Source organism: Herpailurus yagouaroundi, unplaced genomic scaffold (genome assembly GCF_014898765.1).
Source record: "Herpailurus yagouaroundi ecotype Mexico unplaced genomic scaffold, PumYag 77, whole genome shotgun sequence".
Classification (NCBI taxonomy): Eukaryota; Metazoa; Chordata; class Mammalia; order Carnivora; family Felidae; genus Herpailurus; species Herpailurus yagouaroundi.
The window spans coordinates 55223517-55242998 of NW_024412388.1; the positions used below are offsets into that span (position 1 = coordinate 55223517).

Consider the following 19482-nt stretch of genomic DNA (forward strand, 5'->3'; position numbering starts at 1 on the left):
CTTCCTCATAAAAAAAAGAAAAAAAAAAAAAAAAAAGGAAGAGGAGATATTAGTCAAGAAGAAGTCAGGAAAGATTTTTCTGTTTTGATCACTGCTTTTCAGATCTAGCCCTGAGATCCAGGACTGCTTGCCCAGAGAACTCTGATTCTGCCTGAGGAAACATTAGTTAAGGGGCATTTTGTGGGGATTTTTTAGGTCCATTCCTTCACTTAAAAGCATATTTGCTCTCAAAGTTCCCTATGGTACCAGGATAGAGCATTAAATAAAGGGCCACTTTCTCCAAGTGTATAGCTCTTTGTTATTTTTGTGTTGCCAGATCCAAGGTAGCAAGGTAAGGAGACATACCCGAAGAGTGCTTTCCTGCTTACACAGAGCTCTCCATGTTATCGTATTCTGATGCTCACCAGGAGGAAAGCATTCATATATCCCCACTTCGGTGTGAAAGCAGGATGCAAGACTGATTTGTCACTGATTTGTCCAAGCCCTTCAGCTACTAACCGGTGATGCCTAGAATCAAATCTTTTTCTTTTTGCTCCAAAGCCAGATGGTTTAAAAATACAAATTAAAGGAGGGGCGCCTGGGTGGCTCCATCAGTTAAGAGTCCAACTTCGGGTCAGGTCATGATCTCATGGATCGTGGGTTAGAGCCCCGCATCGGGCTCTGTGCTGACAGCTCAGAGCCTGGAGCCTGCTTCAGATTCTGTGTCTCCCTCTCTCTCTGCTCCTCCCATACTCACGCTCTGTCTCTCTCTCTCTTTCAAAAATAAATAAACATTAAAAAAAATAAATTACAAAATAAAAATTAAAGGGAAATCCACAGGGTAATTTATTATATTCTTATATGGCTTGGTAACAGAACCAAGTCTATGTAGTCATAGACTTTTAAAGCTAGAACTCAGTCAAGGTCCCTTCTTGTTTTTTAGACCTCAGCATAGATGTAGATGTAATTTCTTTGGAGAGAACTTCTCTAATTATCTGAACTTGGTACCTTCTTGGTTTTACAATTTGCTATCACAGTTTATGATTTTTAGTTTTTGTTGTGGAACTTAGCTTTTACTCCTCTCCTCCCTTAGACTATAAGGTTTTTGGTGACATGAATTGTGTCTACCTTGTTCACTATTGTAGTTCCAGGATTTAAAATGGCTCTAGGCACATGGTAGGCATTCAAACAAATATCGTTTGCATGAGACTCAGAAACTTAATCTAATTTGTCCAGAAGCACGTATGTTGTTAGCGGCAAATCCATTAGAACCCAGCCATCCTGTTTCCTGTTGCACAAACACGGTGTTGCTTGCCATGCCCAATTCATTTTGCTAATTGTTCAGCTGAATGAGAACACCCCCCCCCACCCAATCTGGTTTACAGTGACTCTTCAAAGTACCCTCAGACGCAGCAAACTCTTGCCCCCAAGCCTTCTCCCAAACTCAAAGTCAGACAACAGAGAACAAAGTCATCAGGGCCAAATGCTGTTTCTTTGTGAACAGAAATATGACGCACACCTTGGCTGTTATTTGGCTCGGTGTTGGGGTATTTGGTCTACCTTTCTCTTGAAAAGGCTACATCCTGTAGCCAAGAATCTAAGCCCTTTGGAGACAGGCAATGCATGTGCAGCTCTGAACATATCTATGAACACGTGTTGTGTCTGAAACTCAGCCTCTGCGCATATCTGTTGTGTCTGGAGTATAGCAGCTTAGTCATTCTGTCATCGTCTGGTTGTGTTTTCTGACATATTGCTGATACTGCTCTCACTGCTATCCCAGCCACATATTCAATTAATTCAGATATGTTACTAGACTGACCTCCACTGTGGCAATCTGAGCAAAATGAATATTTGGTGCCGTTATCATTACGCGAGGCAACTTGTGGCCATTCATGGTTTTTGTCGGTATTTGAACAGTTCCAAACTTAATTTGAGGAAATTGGCTACGTCATGGAATCATGAATGGATAGAGCTGGCCACAGCAGGGCATCTCAGAATATATATGTATTTTTTAAAGCTACAGTTTTAACACAAGGCCATTTTGAGTTATAGTTTCATTTGACGGGCTTCATCTATCTTTCTGGCAATTCTGGTTTACACTCCTTAGACTGGTGAATAATCGAAGTGTCACCCAGAGAGCCAGAACTTCTATGAGTAATTCGTGTGTCATGTAATCAATATGACATAGCACTGCATCACACCTGCAGTAGCGTGTTGTGGGAATTGTGTAGTTAATTACACCAGCCTCTGTCAACAACAAGAGAAGGGTTGAGATGCCGCAGAGCCGGCTGAAAGCTCCGCCCAAAGGCAAACCCATGCGAAGAACGTCCCATAAGCTCAGATTCTTTTAAAATTCAGAAACAAAACTGAGAAACAAAACATCAACTTCAAGTATAAACCCTGTGGAATCAAGTACAAGTGCTGCAGACACTTTGCCAATCGCTTTACATGTTTAATTTCTAACCTTCCATTTTTAAGTTGGAAAAACTTAGTCTCTGACTCAGTGACTTGCCACGTTTCTCAGACTGGGATTTTATTTCCAGACTCAGCTGGATGCTCAGCTGATTGTATGGCATGCTGGTAAGATGTTGAGTTTGCTGTTAGAGGCCTGTTTATGCTGTTAGACCCCCCCTGGTAAGGCCAGCTGTAATCAGAACCCCCTCTACATCGTGTGTATGACCTACACATCCAACTCTGAGACTACTTTTATAAGCCTTCCATGAAGCGGCAAACTATATCTTTGGGGGTGCACTGTTGTGCAAAGCACTCATCCATCACTTTTAAATTGTGGTAGCTAATAATAAGAAAATGAAATGTGTGATAAAAATTTTTAGAGAATAAAATTAGTTTACGACCACTGTTTTTATCCTTTATATAGTTCAAAACTATGTGCAAGTCTCCCACCTGTGGCACATTCTTCTCAGTTTGCAAATGCAGAGTCTATCGTAGGGATTACCAAAATGCCAAAACTGATAATTTATTCAGGGAATAAAATGATGTGTCTGTGTAGCCCATGGATTTCCTTTATTTATTTGATGGTCCCTAGAGGTGATCCTGGAAATTTCCAGACTGGAGGCCTATCCCAGCCCTGGGAAGTTGTTAACCCAGAAGTAATGATTTCCACAGCAGGCTTTGAAGCATCACATTGTCTTTTATGTCAAAGGGTATGTGACCATAGTTAGCTGAAATCAATATAATTAATTTAAAACACAATATATGCCACATGATGTATTTAAAGGATTAGAGGAGTAATCTCAAAAACCAGCTAGGGTAGATTTTTGTGGCTGCAAAAATATTGGGAACTCTAATAAGGTTATACATAGTGCAGAATTTTAAACAAGCCAGAGATGGTCCAGTAAAATTGGGTATCAATTCTTAAAGAGAATCATGACCAATACTTATGGAGTTATAAAAAGAAAGCACATGTTTGGGGGGCAATTTTCCTGTTCTGTGTCACTGGCTTTCAAGTCAGATATGAAGGTTCTGTTTTCTGCTAGTCAGTAGAGGACACTAGACTGGATGGTGACCTATGGTAAGTTTTCTAATTTTAAAAGTATAGTAAGTTATAGAACTTCTTGCTGTGAAATGGTTCAACAGAAACCTTAGTCATCTGCTTTGGAATCACATTAACGCTCCCATGGCCTTAGAACTTGCTTTAGAAGCTTGAGGTTAAATATTAGCCATTAGGCAGAGAAAAAAAAATTGTAGACAGCTTAAATGCAAAAACAAAAGGGTAACTAAATAGTGTACTTTGATTCCTTGATTTTTCTTAGTTGCTGCAAGGATTTTTGTCATCTGTTAAAGAAAGGCCTTTGCTATCTTTTGTCAGGCCAACGCCCAAATTTGCCAAAGTACCTCTTTTTTTTTTTTTTTTTGGTCTATTTCCATTAGCCAGATTAAAAGCTAAGGGTCAAATATATAAAATGCAATTGTGAAGCTCCAATAACAGATGCAGTGTTGCTGTGTTTCTTACCAGAAGGAAAGACCTCTGTCAAAAAGAACAAGTTTGAACATTTTAAATTATCTAAAAATATACAATACCTCTACACCTGACAGGGTATATGATTTTGAAATCCAGTCTCTTTATGGGATATTTGGGACCTGCAATATCTAGAACACACTTAGGTAAAAAAAAAAAATGTTTACCTAAAGTTTAAATATGTCTTTAATAGTGTCTTTTGTCTATTTAATTGTGTCACTGCAGCAGCTTTAAGAATTAAGAGAACGTTAAGTCATGAGAAATTTCTCTAAACATTCTTATGGGAATTACTTTGGGTTAGAAGAGGTCCATTTTTTAGTGTCCCAATAGTGTATACCATATCTCCTCTTAAAATGTTTTCAGAAATTCCAGGAAAAACGGACAGCAGCAAAGAGGATAAATAGGTAGGAAGAAACACTTAATAATTTTGAGGGCCGTTCAAGACCTGCTGTCAAGTTGTAAAGTTGTATTTAAATTCTCACTAAGTTTTTGTCAATTCAATGTATGAAAGCACTAATGGTTTGTCCTTCTTTTAAAATGTCACTGGAGCAGGGGCGCCTGGGTGGCTCAGTCGGTTAAGCGTCCAACTTCCGCCCAGGTCATGATCTCACAGCTGGTGAGTTTGAGCCCCGCGTTGGCCTCTGTGCTGACAGCTTGGAGCCTGGAGCCTGCTTTGGATTCTCTGTCTCCCTCTCTCTCTCTCTGCCCCTCCCCAACTCATGCTCACACTCTGTCTCTGTCAAAAATAAACAAACTTAAAAAAAATTTTTTTTTTTTAATTTTAAATGTCACTGGAGCAGATACTTGTCCTTTAACCAGCAAGTAGAATTTATTCAATTTTAGCTTCATGATAAATGCCAATGTTTTGTTGCAGAATATCCTAGAGATGTTCATGCTTGTTTTTCATTACATATTTGTATGGTTTACTACACCCCTGGGCAGTGAAGAAGAGAATCACTCAATTCTAGTATGTTTAGATGACTTTCTTTCTGATGTGGCACAGGGACAGTTAGAATGACCTAACGTTATCCCCTGGTGTACTGAGGGTTTGCTCCAGAATATTGGCATGACAGTGCTTGTCTTCTGGGATGGCCCACCATGGAACTGTAGTTTCTATTTTAGTAGATGTTAGTGGACGATGAATGGCATGTTCTTCCATCCTGAACCCTATTACCTATTCACTCAGTTCAATTCCATTTGCCTCTCAAATAAGACAGACAGGTCATTAAAGAAACTGTGACATCACATTTCAAACGGATGATAGGGAAAGATAAAAAAGGAGACAGGAGATGAGATGCTTACTGTCAGATAATCTGAAATGTTAAGAACTGTGGAAATTGTGAGTTTGATAAAGGGTTCCACAGAAAGTACGCTATATCCCTGCCTTTTGTTTACATCAGATTTGGTAAAGGAAAGTATAGGTGCTTAGAAATTAGAATTCTTCACTTCTTTGGGTCTTCTTTGCATGTAAAATTAGGGGTATGAAAAAAACAATGTTGAAATAAAATGGCTCCTAGAAGGTAGCCATTTTATAACTAAAGAAACTGTGTCCATCACTGGAAACAACCTGAGCCCCCCCCCAAACTCAGTTTATCTTGCACAGAGACCGGAGCCCTCCTTACTTGCACATTTCACTGAACTGTGTGCTGCGGTTGCAACTTCCTCTACCACCGCTAGCATTCTGAGGAGGAATTTTCAGCCCCCTTGCTTTCCTGATGCCCAGGAATTCTGATTAAGTTGTGACTAACAGAGTGTAAAATGTGAGTCAAAATTTAGTCCCTAATAAAGTCATTGTGACTTTAATGACTTTGGTAGTTGTTTCATACTGCAAAAACAGGAAGGTCCCACACAATAAGGCGCCTGTCTCACAGATGGGCTCCTGCGTAGACGGCCACCCACAGGGGAACTGCTGGAGCAGTCTTCCTCTCTTTGGCTCTTTTTTTTTCTTTTTTTCTTTTTTTTTTTTTTAATCCACACAGTTTTCACCTTCAGACTTCAGCGTGAGGTTATCAATAAGAGGAAGGTGCCTGTTTACCTAGTTTTTGATAGGCTGAAGATAGATTGGATCACTAAAGATTCACTCCTCAGTGAAACTCAGGTCACCCCCACCCCCCCTCACAAGCCCAGATTAGTCTTAAAAGTAGCTCCTCCATGTGCTTGATACTAGCCCCTGGTGTTCTTACTCTTCCGAATTTATGTCTTACAAACATAAAACCACCAAGTTTTAGAACTGGGGTGAATCTCTGAGATCCTTCTACATTAAGCCTTCTGTGCAATTAGTGTAACTAAAAACTCTTTACCAAGAGAGCTCCTAGGTTGCCTGTGGATCTCTGCACAAAGCTCAAACCAGAACACTCGTGAAAAATATAGAAAAGTAATCAAGTGTTCCATCATTCCACAAAAAAAAATGGCTCAGAGGAAAATAACCTCCGTATGTAGCATTGAAGTGAAATAAAAAATTAAACTCATAAAACAAAATGTTCCTATCAAGTGTAATTGAATTTTAGCCTTTGCTATTATGTATTTTAAATAACTTCCCACTCTGAAAGGTAGCCTATTTGAAAACATTCACCTATGATTTTATAAAGAAGATATATCCTAGGCAAGCAAGATTAAATCACTTACAGAGAATAATATCTTTTTCCATTTTCAAAAAATAATTGCAATTTCTAGCGGTGTTCGCGAATCTAGTGTTGGGCGTAAGCTTTAGGAGGCCTTGGAGGAATTTGTGTTACTAAGCGTCCATTCACAAACTGCTTGTCTGTGCTCAAAAGGGGCTCTGGCCATTTCCTCTGGGGACATTATTTCTAGGTAGGCTTTAACAGGGTTTTCTTGTGAAGGCAGATTCTTAGCAGAAAAATAGGATCTGTGTACATTAGGTAGTAAAGACACATTTATCTTTGACATAGTGCACTCCTGTTTGTGGATTTCTCTACTGCATTTGACAAAGTAAATAATGTCCATTCCCTTTCAATCCTGTAACTGCTTGGGACACAGTTTCACTCAGTATAGCTGTTTTACCTTCCTCTCTGGGCGGAACACACAACTTGCTAAGTAGACAGGGAGATTCCAAGAGTCTTAAGAGTATCAAACTCTGGAGGCATGAGAAACGCTTCTTTTCTGTTGCTGGTGACTTATTCTTACAGACTGAAGCATTTCCAATTTGGGTTGTTTTTCTCAGTAGTGTTGAGAGAGTTTTATTTTCTGGGAAATATCAGTTGCTGGTAAGTATCGTGTCCAGACTGTGGGAGGCTGCCACAGAACTTACCGTAGAATCATGACAGGTTCAGATTGAAAGGCTGAGGGCCGAAAACCATGCATCATTTTCATTTTATGTATGAGAGGTGAAGTGACTTCACAGGACTGTTAAGAGAGCTAAGAATGAAAGGATTTGTGTACTACATTGTGGCTGTCTCTGGCTCAACAGAAATAGCCTTCATATGGGAGTCTGACCCTGAAAACCCAACTAAGCCAAATTCTCCAACTGTCTCCTCGGCCTGCGTATCTCAAGCACAGTTCATATCCCGCTCCACTCCTCCGTGTGTTTCATCACACAGGCCAGCACAAACCATTCTAATTGTCCTCTACCTTATTAGAGTGTAAAAGATAGCCCTGTCTGCTCCTTGAAGGCCAGGTCTGCCTTTCTTAGTTTATACAGAGCCCAACGTAAGTGGGCTCGTCATAAATGCTGTTTGATGAGAGCGATGATCGCCTTAGTCAGTGTGGTTGGGCCCTCCCTTATGGAGGAGGAAAACCACAGGTTGTTGCTAAGCAACATTTTAGGACTGGGTCAGCTTCTGACCCGGTGTGACCTCCATTTGCGTACTTCATCGAGTTAATGTGTTTTATGGTTACCTCAGGACGACTTTGTTTTTGGTGGCATTGGCCATCTGTAAGCATGAGAAGGAGGGAGGTGATATTCATCTCTCACTTCTTCTGTAGTTTACTCCTTCCCTAAGCAATACAGGAAAGGTGAGGAGTTTGGCTTATTCTCAGCCCTGTAGCTGAGAGGCACTTCCCTGCCCCCACACTGAGCCTGAATGACAGTATATCCCAACAGGATTTTGTGGCAATGGAAGGTCAAAGAAAGAGAAGAAGGAGAAAAGTTTTTCCCTTCTGAGACTTTTATTATTGAATTTCTACCTGCTTCTATATTCTGAGCTAAGGAGCCAATATGACTAATAAAGAACCAACCCCTCTCTGTCCAGACTGTTAACTATTGTGGTTAACTCACATGCCTTACTTCATCTGACTATTTCTACTAGGATAGAAGTTCATTAAAAGCATTAAAAGGGGTTTCCCCCTCCCTTTTTTTTTTTTTTTTTTTTTTTTTCTGCTCTATCTTTAATGCTTTGCCTGGTATGTTTTAGATGTTCAATAAATATTTATCTAATACATGATAAAATGGTTTTGTTTGATGTAGTACAAATGTGATTGACTCTAAAATCTTCCTAAGTATTTCACAGGCCAAAGGAACCAAACTGAGGATGGGGTGTTTGAATGTTACATTTGGCTAAGTCTTATGCAGAGATATAGTTAAAGGAATCATCTGTCTATGTGCTTTTTTTTCAAGATATTTTTACAGTGCTTCAAGTTAACTTTGCCAGAACTTAGCTGCTTAATCAGAGCATAGAATCCTGCCTTTTCCAGCTTCTAAGTCTTTAGTGTAAGTGCCTGACTTTTGAGAAGTAAAAATGAGAGGCCATGATGACCAAGCAGGTATGTCTTAAAAAAATAAATAGCTTAGAACTTACACAATTCACCTGGCGTTCAAAATTGCATAGAGGTTCAGTAGCTAAAATACACTGGCTGAGACCATTGACCCAGGGATCCCTGGTTATTGTTACTAACATATTGTATCGTGGGAAAACACACATACGCAAGCAGGGCTCCCCAGAACCTCTTTGAGGACAAAGCGGAGTGCGGTGGGCCGGAGGCAACAATGCTAAGCTGCGTTGCCTTCAGCTAGAAAGGCTGGGTCTCCTGGGCACAGGCAGTGGCATGACAGGGGCTTGGATGCTTGAAGTGAAGCCATTGTTGGTGCAGGATGCTCATTTGAAAGGAGAATGCCTCACAGGAAAGAGAGCCAATTGCGTGTGGGGGCTGTTGCCATGGTGCTTTGCTATTGCTTTAACATGCTGTACTTGAACTTCTGGGAGTCCAAGGGTGGGGTAACAGAGAGGAGGGAGAAGAAGGGGGGTGGGATGGGCCTGGGAAGCTCACTGCATTAGGGCTCTGGTCTTAGACTTTCCTCTAGCCTGTGCTGTCTAATGCTGACACGGGAAAGGGGGCGGAGGAGGAAGGTAGGGAGGGAGGGAGAGAGAGAGATTGAGAGAGTCTACAGGAAGGGAATGACTTTCTCAACATGTCCTAGATTGCTAGAATGAAATGAAAATTAATTTAACTCCTAGATATTTCTAACATGAATTAAAAGATGTTTAACACTAAAATATCAAAACAGCATAGTCATTCATAACCCAAAAAAATTCACCATGCCTGCAGCAAATGATAGCTTACGTTTCCTAACACATTCCAGATCCTAGATTGAAAAGGTGAAATGTGTTTAATTCATTTGTCGAATGCAATCTAATATGCATATTAGTGAGCTGATGCAGTGGAGAAAATGGCATTCTGCAAATGATTTTTTAAATGAAGTGCGTTAATTCTATTCCTATTTGTTTGATTGTGAAAGAAGGCTGAATGCATCGGCACACACTGTTGGTGTGCAAAAAATCCTCCAAAAAGCTAGCTTTTAAAAAAAGTACTTGTGTTCTGAAAGCCTAGTCTGAAGACAGCCACAGTTCTAACCTGTTCTCAGTTTTAAAAAAAATGTTCAGGAAGTAAATGAATCCAATGCACCATCACTTTGAAAACGTTAGAGTGGCTGAGTGCAGAGAGGGCGGTCTCTCCAGTGGAGAGAGGGTTAAGAACACCTAGTTGAAATGGGGGAGGGTAGGGACTTCGGATTTACTTAAATATTCATGGGGCTTCCTCCATTTTAATCTTCTCCTTTTTAAAAGATGGCTGTGTTTCCCAGTCTGGCAACCCCACAGGAAAGAAGAATTGCTCCTTCCTTGCAGAGTTCAGCTGAGCAGGACTAATCTAGAGTGGAAACCCCTTCGGCCACCAGGACTATTCATGATTCATAAGGGCTGCAAACCAGCCAGCTGAATACATTTAGACAGGCTCTTGCTCCTTCGTGCAATTCCTGATTTCATTACTCTCTCTGCCAGGAAAGAAGCAGGGAGCGTAGGCTTCTTGTAAGAATGGAGTGTGAAGATGGGCTTTGTTTGGATTAGGAAATGCCCTAAATTTTGGAGACTTTGTCTTTTATAAGCTTTGATTATTTTACCACTGAACCTGCAAGGCTTTCCCCATCCTTTCTCGGGACTGCTCTCTCAGAACAGTGAATTCTTTCCAAGGGATTTGTGGATTGTGGCGAGGAGAGCTTTCCAAAATGCCTGAGGCAAACTATTTGTTATCTGTATCTTGGGGTTACATCAAGGTGGGTTAATTTGATTCTGTTATGTGTCTTTGATAGAATGTGAAACATTTACATCTGTACGCTTTCTGTGAAGTAGCAAACATCTGTAATGATTTCATTTGTGTTGTCACTGAGCCCACTGAGGCTGCTTAGTGTAAAATAACAGCATGTTATATTACATTGTATGTAAATAGACTGTGCTGTATTTTAATTCTATTCTCTTTATGCAGCTCTATTTGTAAAGGATGCATCTTTTTTTCCTCAGTTTTCTCCTAAACTTTTTACATATATCTCCTCTCACATGGTATTTTCGAGTTAATTCCCAATAAATATATTTTAAAAGTTGTTACATTTTCAAGTGAAATTATCATGACTTCTATTAAAATCCCTTTTCCTACGTTTGCGTCTTCAAAAGAAATCAGATGTTAATTCTAACAAATCTTAAGAAAACCTCTTTTCCCTAAGGTGACGTTGGAATGATTTCACATTAAGGAGGCTTTGTACTTTGTAGAAACAGTATCATTTATTTAATAATACCTGCTCCTCCAATCTCTTGCTTCTTAGTAAAGTTGAAAATGTCTGAAGTGATCATTTGCTATTTTTTTAGGTGGTTAACACATTTTTGTTCTTCACACACAGTTCAAGAGAATGCTGAACCGGGAGCTGACACACCTCTCAGAGATGAGCCGATCAGGGAACCAGGTTTCTGAATACATTTCAAATACTTTCTTAGGTAAGATATTAACTGGGAAACCTGTTTCGTAATTGAGATTTTTCAGTATTAATCTCTGCAACCCATCAGTGACATCCCTGTGTGAGTCTGGAATGGGGTGAAGTTACAGAAAAAGCCATTTTCAGTAAGAACTAAGGACAACATTGAAGGTTAAAAAAAACTAGCAGAAAGATGTTACAAAGAGAAGAAAAGATTGAAAATACCCATCAAAGACAGAAGGTTATTATAGGCTAATTGTATTTCTGTGAACCTCAGGTCACCCCTTATCCACCCACCCCCTTCCATCATGGCCAAGACATCTGAAAGGTGGGGTGGGGGCGGGTGTTCAGTCATCTAAATCTGAGGGGCCACCCTATTGGCTCTTTTGACATGGTATTCTTTAAATTCTGCCTATAAGTGGGCTTTGAGCAAAAGATTTCCTCTTAGGTGGTTTGTAAAAGATGTGGTTGGAGAATAACTGTGTGGTGATTTGGCCCAGAGGAATAAGCTTTGGAAATAATTTGACTGTTGCTTTGCTGAGTTATTTCATAAAGATAAATGGGAAGAAAAGAATGTTCACATCTCTGAAAGATTTGGCTTTCTGCAAGCTGCATCCTTATCTTCCCAATCTGATGTTTTGATCTATTGTGCTCTGTTGTCACATTGCTGGTATTTAACTCATGACACTGACAGAAAAGATTTGCATCAAAGATCCTCAACTACTGTCAGGCATCCTGTGTGATACTAGGGATTTCTGAGCTCATGTTTAAAGCCATTCTATTGTATAGTGATATAGTGACCGTATTTGGATTTTTTTTTCTTTAATAAAGATATGTGGGATAGGCGAATCTGTCCTTCAAGGTAAATGGGTAGCATCTAGATTCTGATTCTGTTGACTTTCAAATACTGCTGAATTATGCTCCTTTACCGAACTCCACTATGCAGGGAAATGACCCATTCTTACAGCTGAACATCACACCTCCCTTCTTTTTGGCATAGCTACACATCATTAAATCCATGAACATTTGCTTTGGGGCCTTATGGAAACACACACCTCTTCTGGTTTTATTTAAAAAAAAAAAAAAAAAAACCCAACCCAGTCCTGTTTCTCTAATGCCAGAGCAGTTTCTGCTGTCAGCCAATCAATCTCTGATCAGCCCGGTGCAGAGCTCAAGGCAGTGCTCTGCAGCAGACGGGCAGAGGCACGATTAACAAGTGCTTTTCCAACTGTTTCCAGTATGTGGGTGCCTTCGGCACCTGGTTCTCTCCAGCTGCGGTTACAGCACTTTGGTCAAGGAACAAAGGAGAAGAATTTTCATATATCCTAGCTCCAAGGAGACCTAGCATCTAACTGAACACAAAGTGCTATATACTGATCCTTTTCTTATGCATTAACCCCCTTCATTCCTTTGAAGACAGTCATCCTCCACTGTCCATTTCAAATGTGCTCTGCTCTGTGCAACACCCAATTACAGTCGTACAGGGCCTGTACGTTGAGGAAAACCAATTCTCCAGGTTAATGACTATGGGAGAGAAGAAGAAAAAAATCTTGATTAGTGCAAGAACTCATTTTTGTGCTCATAAATATTGCATTTTAAAATGCCAAAGCTGGGGTGCCTGGGTGGCTCAGTTGGTTAAGCCTCCGACTTCGGCTCAAGTCATGATCTCATGATTTGTGAGTTCGAGCCCTGTGTCGGTCTGTCTCTGTGCTGACAGCTCAGAAGCTGCAGCCTGCTTTGGATTCTGTGTGTCTCCCTCTCTCTCTGTCCCTCCCCTGCTCACGCTCTGTCTCTGTCTCCCTCTCTCTCAAAAATAAATAAACATTAAAAAACTTAAAAAAAAAATGGAATGCCAGGGCTTATCTGTCTTCTCAGAAGAGACTCTCAGGACTGGAATACGGCGGCATGAGCCCTTTGTCATCCGAGACTGTGCAGAAGCAGCTGTCTTACACTTGTAGTCCCTTTCACCATCAGCTTGCCAAGGAAGGCAAGAATTGTTTAGCATACTAATCTTTCTTATCATCGTAGGCTATTAAGTGAGAAAGCTGATAAGATATTAAAGATGAGCTCTCAGGATCAACATTGTGTGTGTCAAGAACAGACAAAGGTCAACTCTCTCTTGAATATTTCATTTGCCATTTGGCACATCTGTTGAGGAAAACCAATTTTTGGCTTCTCATTAGTCCAAAAAATTAAATTATCAAGAACAAGTTGTTGGGGAAGGTGTTAGAATCTCAATTCTTATAGACACAGCCTTAGGAAGGGGTGTGTGTGTGTGTGTGTGCACGCAAAGTAGACCTGATCAAACACACCAGACAGATTAAAATTTTAAAGATTCTTGGGAAAATATAGGGAGAAAAAAATCAGTCATATAAACAAAGATACATTATTTGCCTCATCTTACAATGGGAGCACTGGAATAGATGGCATCCAGATCCCTTCCAACTCTACCATTCCAGGACTGTGCTACAGACTGAGTCTTTCAGTTTTGTTAAGACATACCTGGCAGTCTGGATTCTCTGTAATAGACTGTAGGCTTGCAATTTGACAATCCCGAAAAGCAAACAAACAAACCAGACTTGCTTCCAAACTGTAAATGCAAGACATGGAACTCTGAATCCTGTCTTGTGGGTGAATGTCCCTGGAGAAGAAGCATGAATGCATCTTTCTTTGTAAACTGTCAGATCCGCAAAGGACCCTCATGGCCGTGTCGTCCAATTCCCCCATTTTACTGGAGAGAAAGCGGGCTCAGAAGGGCAAAGGAACCTAGTCAAGATTACCTGGCTATTCTGTTCCTGAGCCAGAGCTAAGGCTTTGCCCTCTTGACTCCCAGACCTAAATACCCTGTCACTTCTTTAACTAGGAAAGAAGGCTGTTAAGAACTCAGACCATCCCATTTAAGGGCATTTACATAATAAGTATATTCTTTTGGAGAAAAGTCTGTAGGAATCAAGATTGTTGGACCTAAAAAATAAAATATGTTTATTAACAGTTCCCAGTAATATAAGAGGGTCTTATCAGAGCACGGCAACCATCTTAGGAAAATATGAGAAGACCTTAGCGCTTTAAGTTAAAATTAAAGAGCATTATTACAGTAAGAGTCATTGAATGTTAAAATGCATCATCTGGGAAGGAGGGGATCCCTTACTCCAGTGATCTGTGAAACTTGTGCTGTTTCCATCTAAAGGATGGTGTCTAGATGGAGGAGTTGGAAGGCAGCAAAAGTCCATTTACCAACCAGGCACTTACTGATGCTTATAGGATCATGAGCTCCAGGATGCTTGGAGAAGTGAGAGGAAGTGAAGCAGGACCTACAGAGAGGAAGCATAGGTAAAGCAAGATATCTAGATACGATATTATAATTTAGTAAATATTTTTACAAACTGAGAAAAGTCATTCTTTTAAATCCCCTACTGTGTCTCAAAGAGTAGAACATGGAATTTCAACGATGCAAGGAAAAGAATTTAGAAATTTTGCATGATTAAATGCTGTGCTCTAATAAGAAAAACACCTCCAGTTATGCCATTAGCAGAGTTTTGACATGACCATTTTTTGCATCTGTTATTTTTTTTTATTTGTTTTATGCTTATCCGCTATTTCTCCACTGTATTCTAACTGTTCTGTAAGTGTAAATTCACTGTGTTTATGGCGATTCTTTAAGTCTGTGTTTCAGGTTATTTCTACATTACACCAGCTAAGCTTTTAACAGAGGAATTCAGAATAGGAATAGGGAAGCCTGTCAGTTGTCCCAGTGCCTGTACAGGGAAACACCCATTAGTGTCAAGTTGGTGCTATCTGTGAATAATGACTTTCTTCTTTATTGTAATGTTCCAGACACAGTAGTGGTTCAGCTCAATTACTGGCTGCTGCAAGGAATCTTTAGTTAACACAGGGGAAAGCTGCTGGTCCCACTAGAGCTTTTTACATCTGCAGCAGCATAGGGGAATCTAACAGTCTCTTTAATCAGACATGAGGAATGGCAAAGCACTGTCGTCGGGAAAGGCACAGGCTATTGTGGCCTTTCGTTCTAGCAAGAAGTAGTAATTATTAGGAGTGAAGTGACAGAGAGAAAAGTAATGTCAAGAATAATATGATATATAGTGGGTTTTTTGCCAGAGACTGTGAGACCAGAAAGAAATTTGTAACAGGAACCTTAGGGCCTGGGTTCCATGTATGCTATTAAGTCACTGTGTCTGGAACTGAGTAATTGCAAAATAAATATCTGTTGAATAAATTGCCCTTTGAGCTTGGGCAGATTGCTGACTTCATCTGAAAAGTGAGGGTGTGGGATTATTATTGGTTCCCAAACCTGGCTCTGATCGTCAGTGTCACTTAGGAAGCCTTTTTAAAAATACTAATTCAGTAGGACTGGGTGGGGCTCATATTTTTCTAAAGTTCCCTGGGTGCTTCTGATGCTGAACCAGGTTGGAAACCCCTAAACCAACTGAAATGACCACTAAAATTCTTGCCTAGGCAAAAGTCATAGACAGATGAGTCTAGGAGCTTCTGGCACCTGAAGATAATAAGGGGACACTAGGGACAGAGAATACCTCTGCTCCCGGTGTTGATGCATCCATGGCACTGCTTCTGTCTCCCTGTGCTTGCTTTGCTTTGATGAGTTGTCCATGGGGCCCTGGAAGCAGGCAGAGGTCTCTGGGGAAAACATGTGACTATGCCATCATCTTGCAAGAGTTGAAAGCAAATAGTCTGGGTCCCAGCATGCCATCTGGAACCATGTCATTTTCAAATAGAGAAGTTGTCTTTGTCCTCATTTTTACTGTAACAAGCAGAGATGGATGCAGGACCTTGGAAAAGCTGCATTAACTCTTTCAGCCACAGGGTGTCATTTAGTTCAATGAAGTAGCTGTTGAAGCAATTTAATAAATTACTGCCTCAGTGCACACACAAGCATCCCTGTGGCCTGAAAGAATTTGTGCATTTTTTGGGAGTACTCAGGATAAAGGCCCCTGTGAAGTGAAATGGAATATTCGGTTGCTGATACTTTTAATAGCATGAAATAGAGGAAAGAACCTCTATAGGAAGGTAGATGTTTTCGTCGCTAATCCTTCCTCTGCTATTACCTTGTTGTAGCAGAATTTTTTTTAATGATTAAATGAGGTCAGCATAAATATTTAACAAGCATAAATATTTTAATAAATCTAATGTCTGTTATAAACGAGAGGCATTGTTTATTATTAATTAGTAGAATGAATACAAATAAAGCATGAAGTAAAACTGATATAGTTTTCCTCTAAACCTCAAATGGTGGTGTAATAAGCCAATGTTTAACGTATTTATTTGAAGATTATAAACCATTTGTTTACTTCACTTATATACTGCTCATCTAAGCTGAAATGATGTCATATCCAGTTAAAGTTGTGTGGGTTTTTTAAATTAAAAAAATTAATACAAATATGATCAAATGAGCAGAACATAAAGTTTTTATGCACCTGAGTTTGGCTGCGTGAACCTTTTCTGTTATACAAACATGTAAGTTATTTACTTAAAAAATTGACATATAAATATTGATGACCTCCCTTGAAAATACAGAAGTATAATTCTAAATTACACTACAAATAGAAGGTATGGGATTGAGTCCTGCCTCTGCCACTGCTCAATTTATTTAGCTCCTCTAGGCCTCAGTTTTCTTAGCAATAAAATGGAGGAAAAAATTCTCCTATTTTCCCATCCACCTGACGGATTGTCCTGGAGATCAAGTGAGATAATGTATGGCAGTCCTTTATAAGATGTAAAATCCATTACAGGACATTAGAAGTTATTTTGCATATGGCAGTGGGTTCTCAATGGCACACGTGGGCTGAAAACTGTTTCCCTTTGTTGCAGACAAGCAGAATGATGTGGAGATTCCATCACCCACCCAGAAGGACAGAGAGAAAAAGAAAAAGCAACAGCTCATGACGCAGATAAGCGGAGTGAAAAAACTGATGCACAGTTCAAGCTTAAACAATACAAGCATCTCACGCTTTGGAGTCAACACAGAAAATGAAGATCATCTGGCCAAGGTATGCATGAGCTGGGGGTGTATGTAGTTCTCTGCTCTCCAGCAGGCGGCTGCCCAAAACTATCTACTAGAAAATAGCAGTGATCATGTTGGCTTTGTTATTAAATTGGATGATAAGAAGGCTGGTGTGGCCTCTTTGTCCATTGCTGGGCACCTAATTCAAGACCCTTTTTCTACAAAAAAGGACCTTTTATTTTTTTAATTCTGAGCTGGATTTGTAAATGGAAGTTCCTCATGAATGAGAATCCTACAAGACACACAGGGAGAATCCATAGGGAGGCCGCAGACAGGATTGAATTGTCCTAGAGGACCGATCTAGGACTATATGCCAAGGACTAGTTGAAGAATCTGCACTGATTGGCAGGGCCAGAGAAGAAATGAGAAAGATTGATAGCACTGACTCAGAGCCCAAACCCCACTGTGGAGGAAGGCACAGAAAGAATTCACCCGTCCCCCAGTGGGGCGCCTAAGGTGACCCCAAGCTCATCTTGGCCTTGTGACACTAGGCGATGACCTTGCTGTGAGCAAACAGACATTCAGTGAGACTTTCTGAGAGATACCATTACAGCAAGGTTGATCTCACATTGGGGCAAGCCCCTGGGGAGAGCCTGGATCCCTTATTCTGGGCAAGAATTCAGAATGGAATAAATTACTCCTTTAATCATAATCTTGGGATAATCCCACAACACAGGACTGAATAATGTTTCTCCCAGATCTATGTGTAGCCCAAGAGCTCTAAGATGGAATAATCCGCGGTTGGCGTTTTTCATGACCTTTTACATTAAAGTCAGGTTAACTTCTGCACATTCTAGCAGCTGACTCTCCCGTACCTGGCCCTTTGTGATAATAACCAAAGGGCAAAGCAGTTCCCCTGAGATCGTTTTTTAGCTGTTACTAATGGGCCAGTGATCAGTGAAGAGGAGAGACAGGGAAATGGAGCCAGAGGGACTTCTAGCCACTTGCAGCTACCTCTGAATACAGCGTGGTTGAGGACTGATGTGGCAAATACAGGTCAACAACTAATCTGTAAATTAGACACACACTCTCCTTTTTCTGAAAAAATATACAGAAACATGTAACTAAAATGTAGAGGGCACCCAACCTCCTAGGCCATTCCATCTTCAAATCTTCATGCAACTAGAATACTCTAAATAGACACTCTAAAGACTTAGCCAACCATTGTCCAAAAACTAAATAAAAATAATGACATATGCTGATAAAACGGTACTTATTCCTAAATTCCTCTAATTTTGATTATAGGAGCTGGAAGATCTGAACAAATGGGGCCTTAACATCTTCAATGTGGCTGGATATTCACACAATAGGCCCCTCACATGCATCATGTATGCCATATTCCAGGTAAGTAAAAAGGAGAGAGTATTGCTCATTCAATTAGATGGCTCTTAATGATTTTTTTTTCCATCCCAGTTTACTTTGACTTTTCTTCATTTTTGGACATCCACTTATTTATTTTCTAATCCATTTTACTACATAGGAAAGAGACCTCCTAAAGACATTCAAAATCTCATCTGATACATTTGTAACCTACATGATGACTTTAGAAGACCATTACCATTCTGATGTGGCGTATCATAACAGCCTACATGCTGCTGATGTAGCCCAGTCAACCCATGTTCTTCTTTCTACGCCAGCATTAGATGTGAGTAGTTGTGATCTGTTTTGCATAACTGCCCATCCTCTTTAAAATACAAGCTATCCAACATGTAATATATTTACAGAAATAATTGCACCTGCTTGAACTGGTTCTTTATTATGTATAACATCTATTAATTCGGTTACTAATAACAACAAAAGGCATTTCTACTCTGCTTCCCAATATCAGCGTAACCCTCTCTTTACATCTCTCACAACTGAAAAATTATTTAATTGTTAAGCAATTAACAGGGTGCTTTATTTTTTATTGTATCTCCAGTATCTGATAAGTGTCCAGTTCATCATCTAGTATGTAGTATATCCCCAATATGCATGTACTGATCTGAATTGCCCACACCATCCCAAGCACTGTGAGAGATAACACAGAAATATAATATAAAATGTCCTACATTGTTCCTGTTAGGTATAAGCATCCACAGACTTATCCTCCTAAGAATTCATAAAGTCGATTCTATGAGCTTTTTGAAGAAAAAGTAACTGAATATCTAGAAGTGAGGATTTCATAATGCTGAAGCAAAGAGTACCAGTGTTCCCTTTTGCTAGACATCTTGCTAGACCGTGGCTGTGGCTCCTTTCTTCATAGATTAATGCATTTTCATACCCCAACATTAGCAGCAATGTGCCCAGCAGGCC

At 40.1% G+C, this 19482-nt stretch overlaps 1 protein-coding gene across 6 annotated transcripts in view; it reads left to right on the forward strand.

Moving 5' to 3' along the window:
- PDE4B (phosphodiesterase 4B) overlaps positions 1–19482 on the forward strand; it is a 543304-nt gene that overhangs the window by 513598 nt on the left and 10224 nt on the right. For 5 of the 6 annotated variants that reach the window (XM_040470524.1, XM_040470523.1, XM_040470525.1 and 2 more), the window contains 4 exons: positions 11082–11175; positions 16998–17176; positions 18436–18534; positions 18671–18835. In XM_040470524.1, coding sequence (XP_040326458.1) covers positions 11082–11175; positions 16998–17176; positions 18436–18534; positions 18671–18835 — 537 coding nt within the window. Of the gene's footprint in view, positions 1–9881; positions 10464–11081; positions 11176–16997; positions 17177–18435; positions 18535–18670; positions 18836–19482 lie in introns of those variants that run through there. The other variant, XM_040470528.1, reaches the window with a different exon arrangement.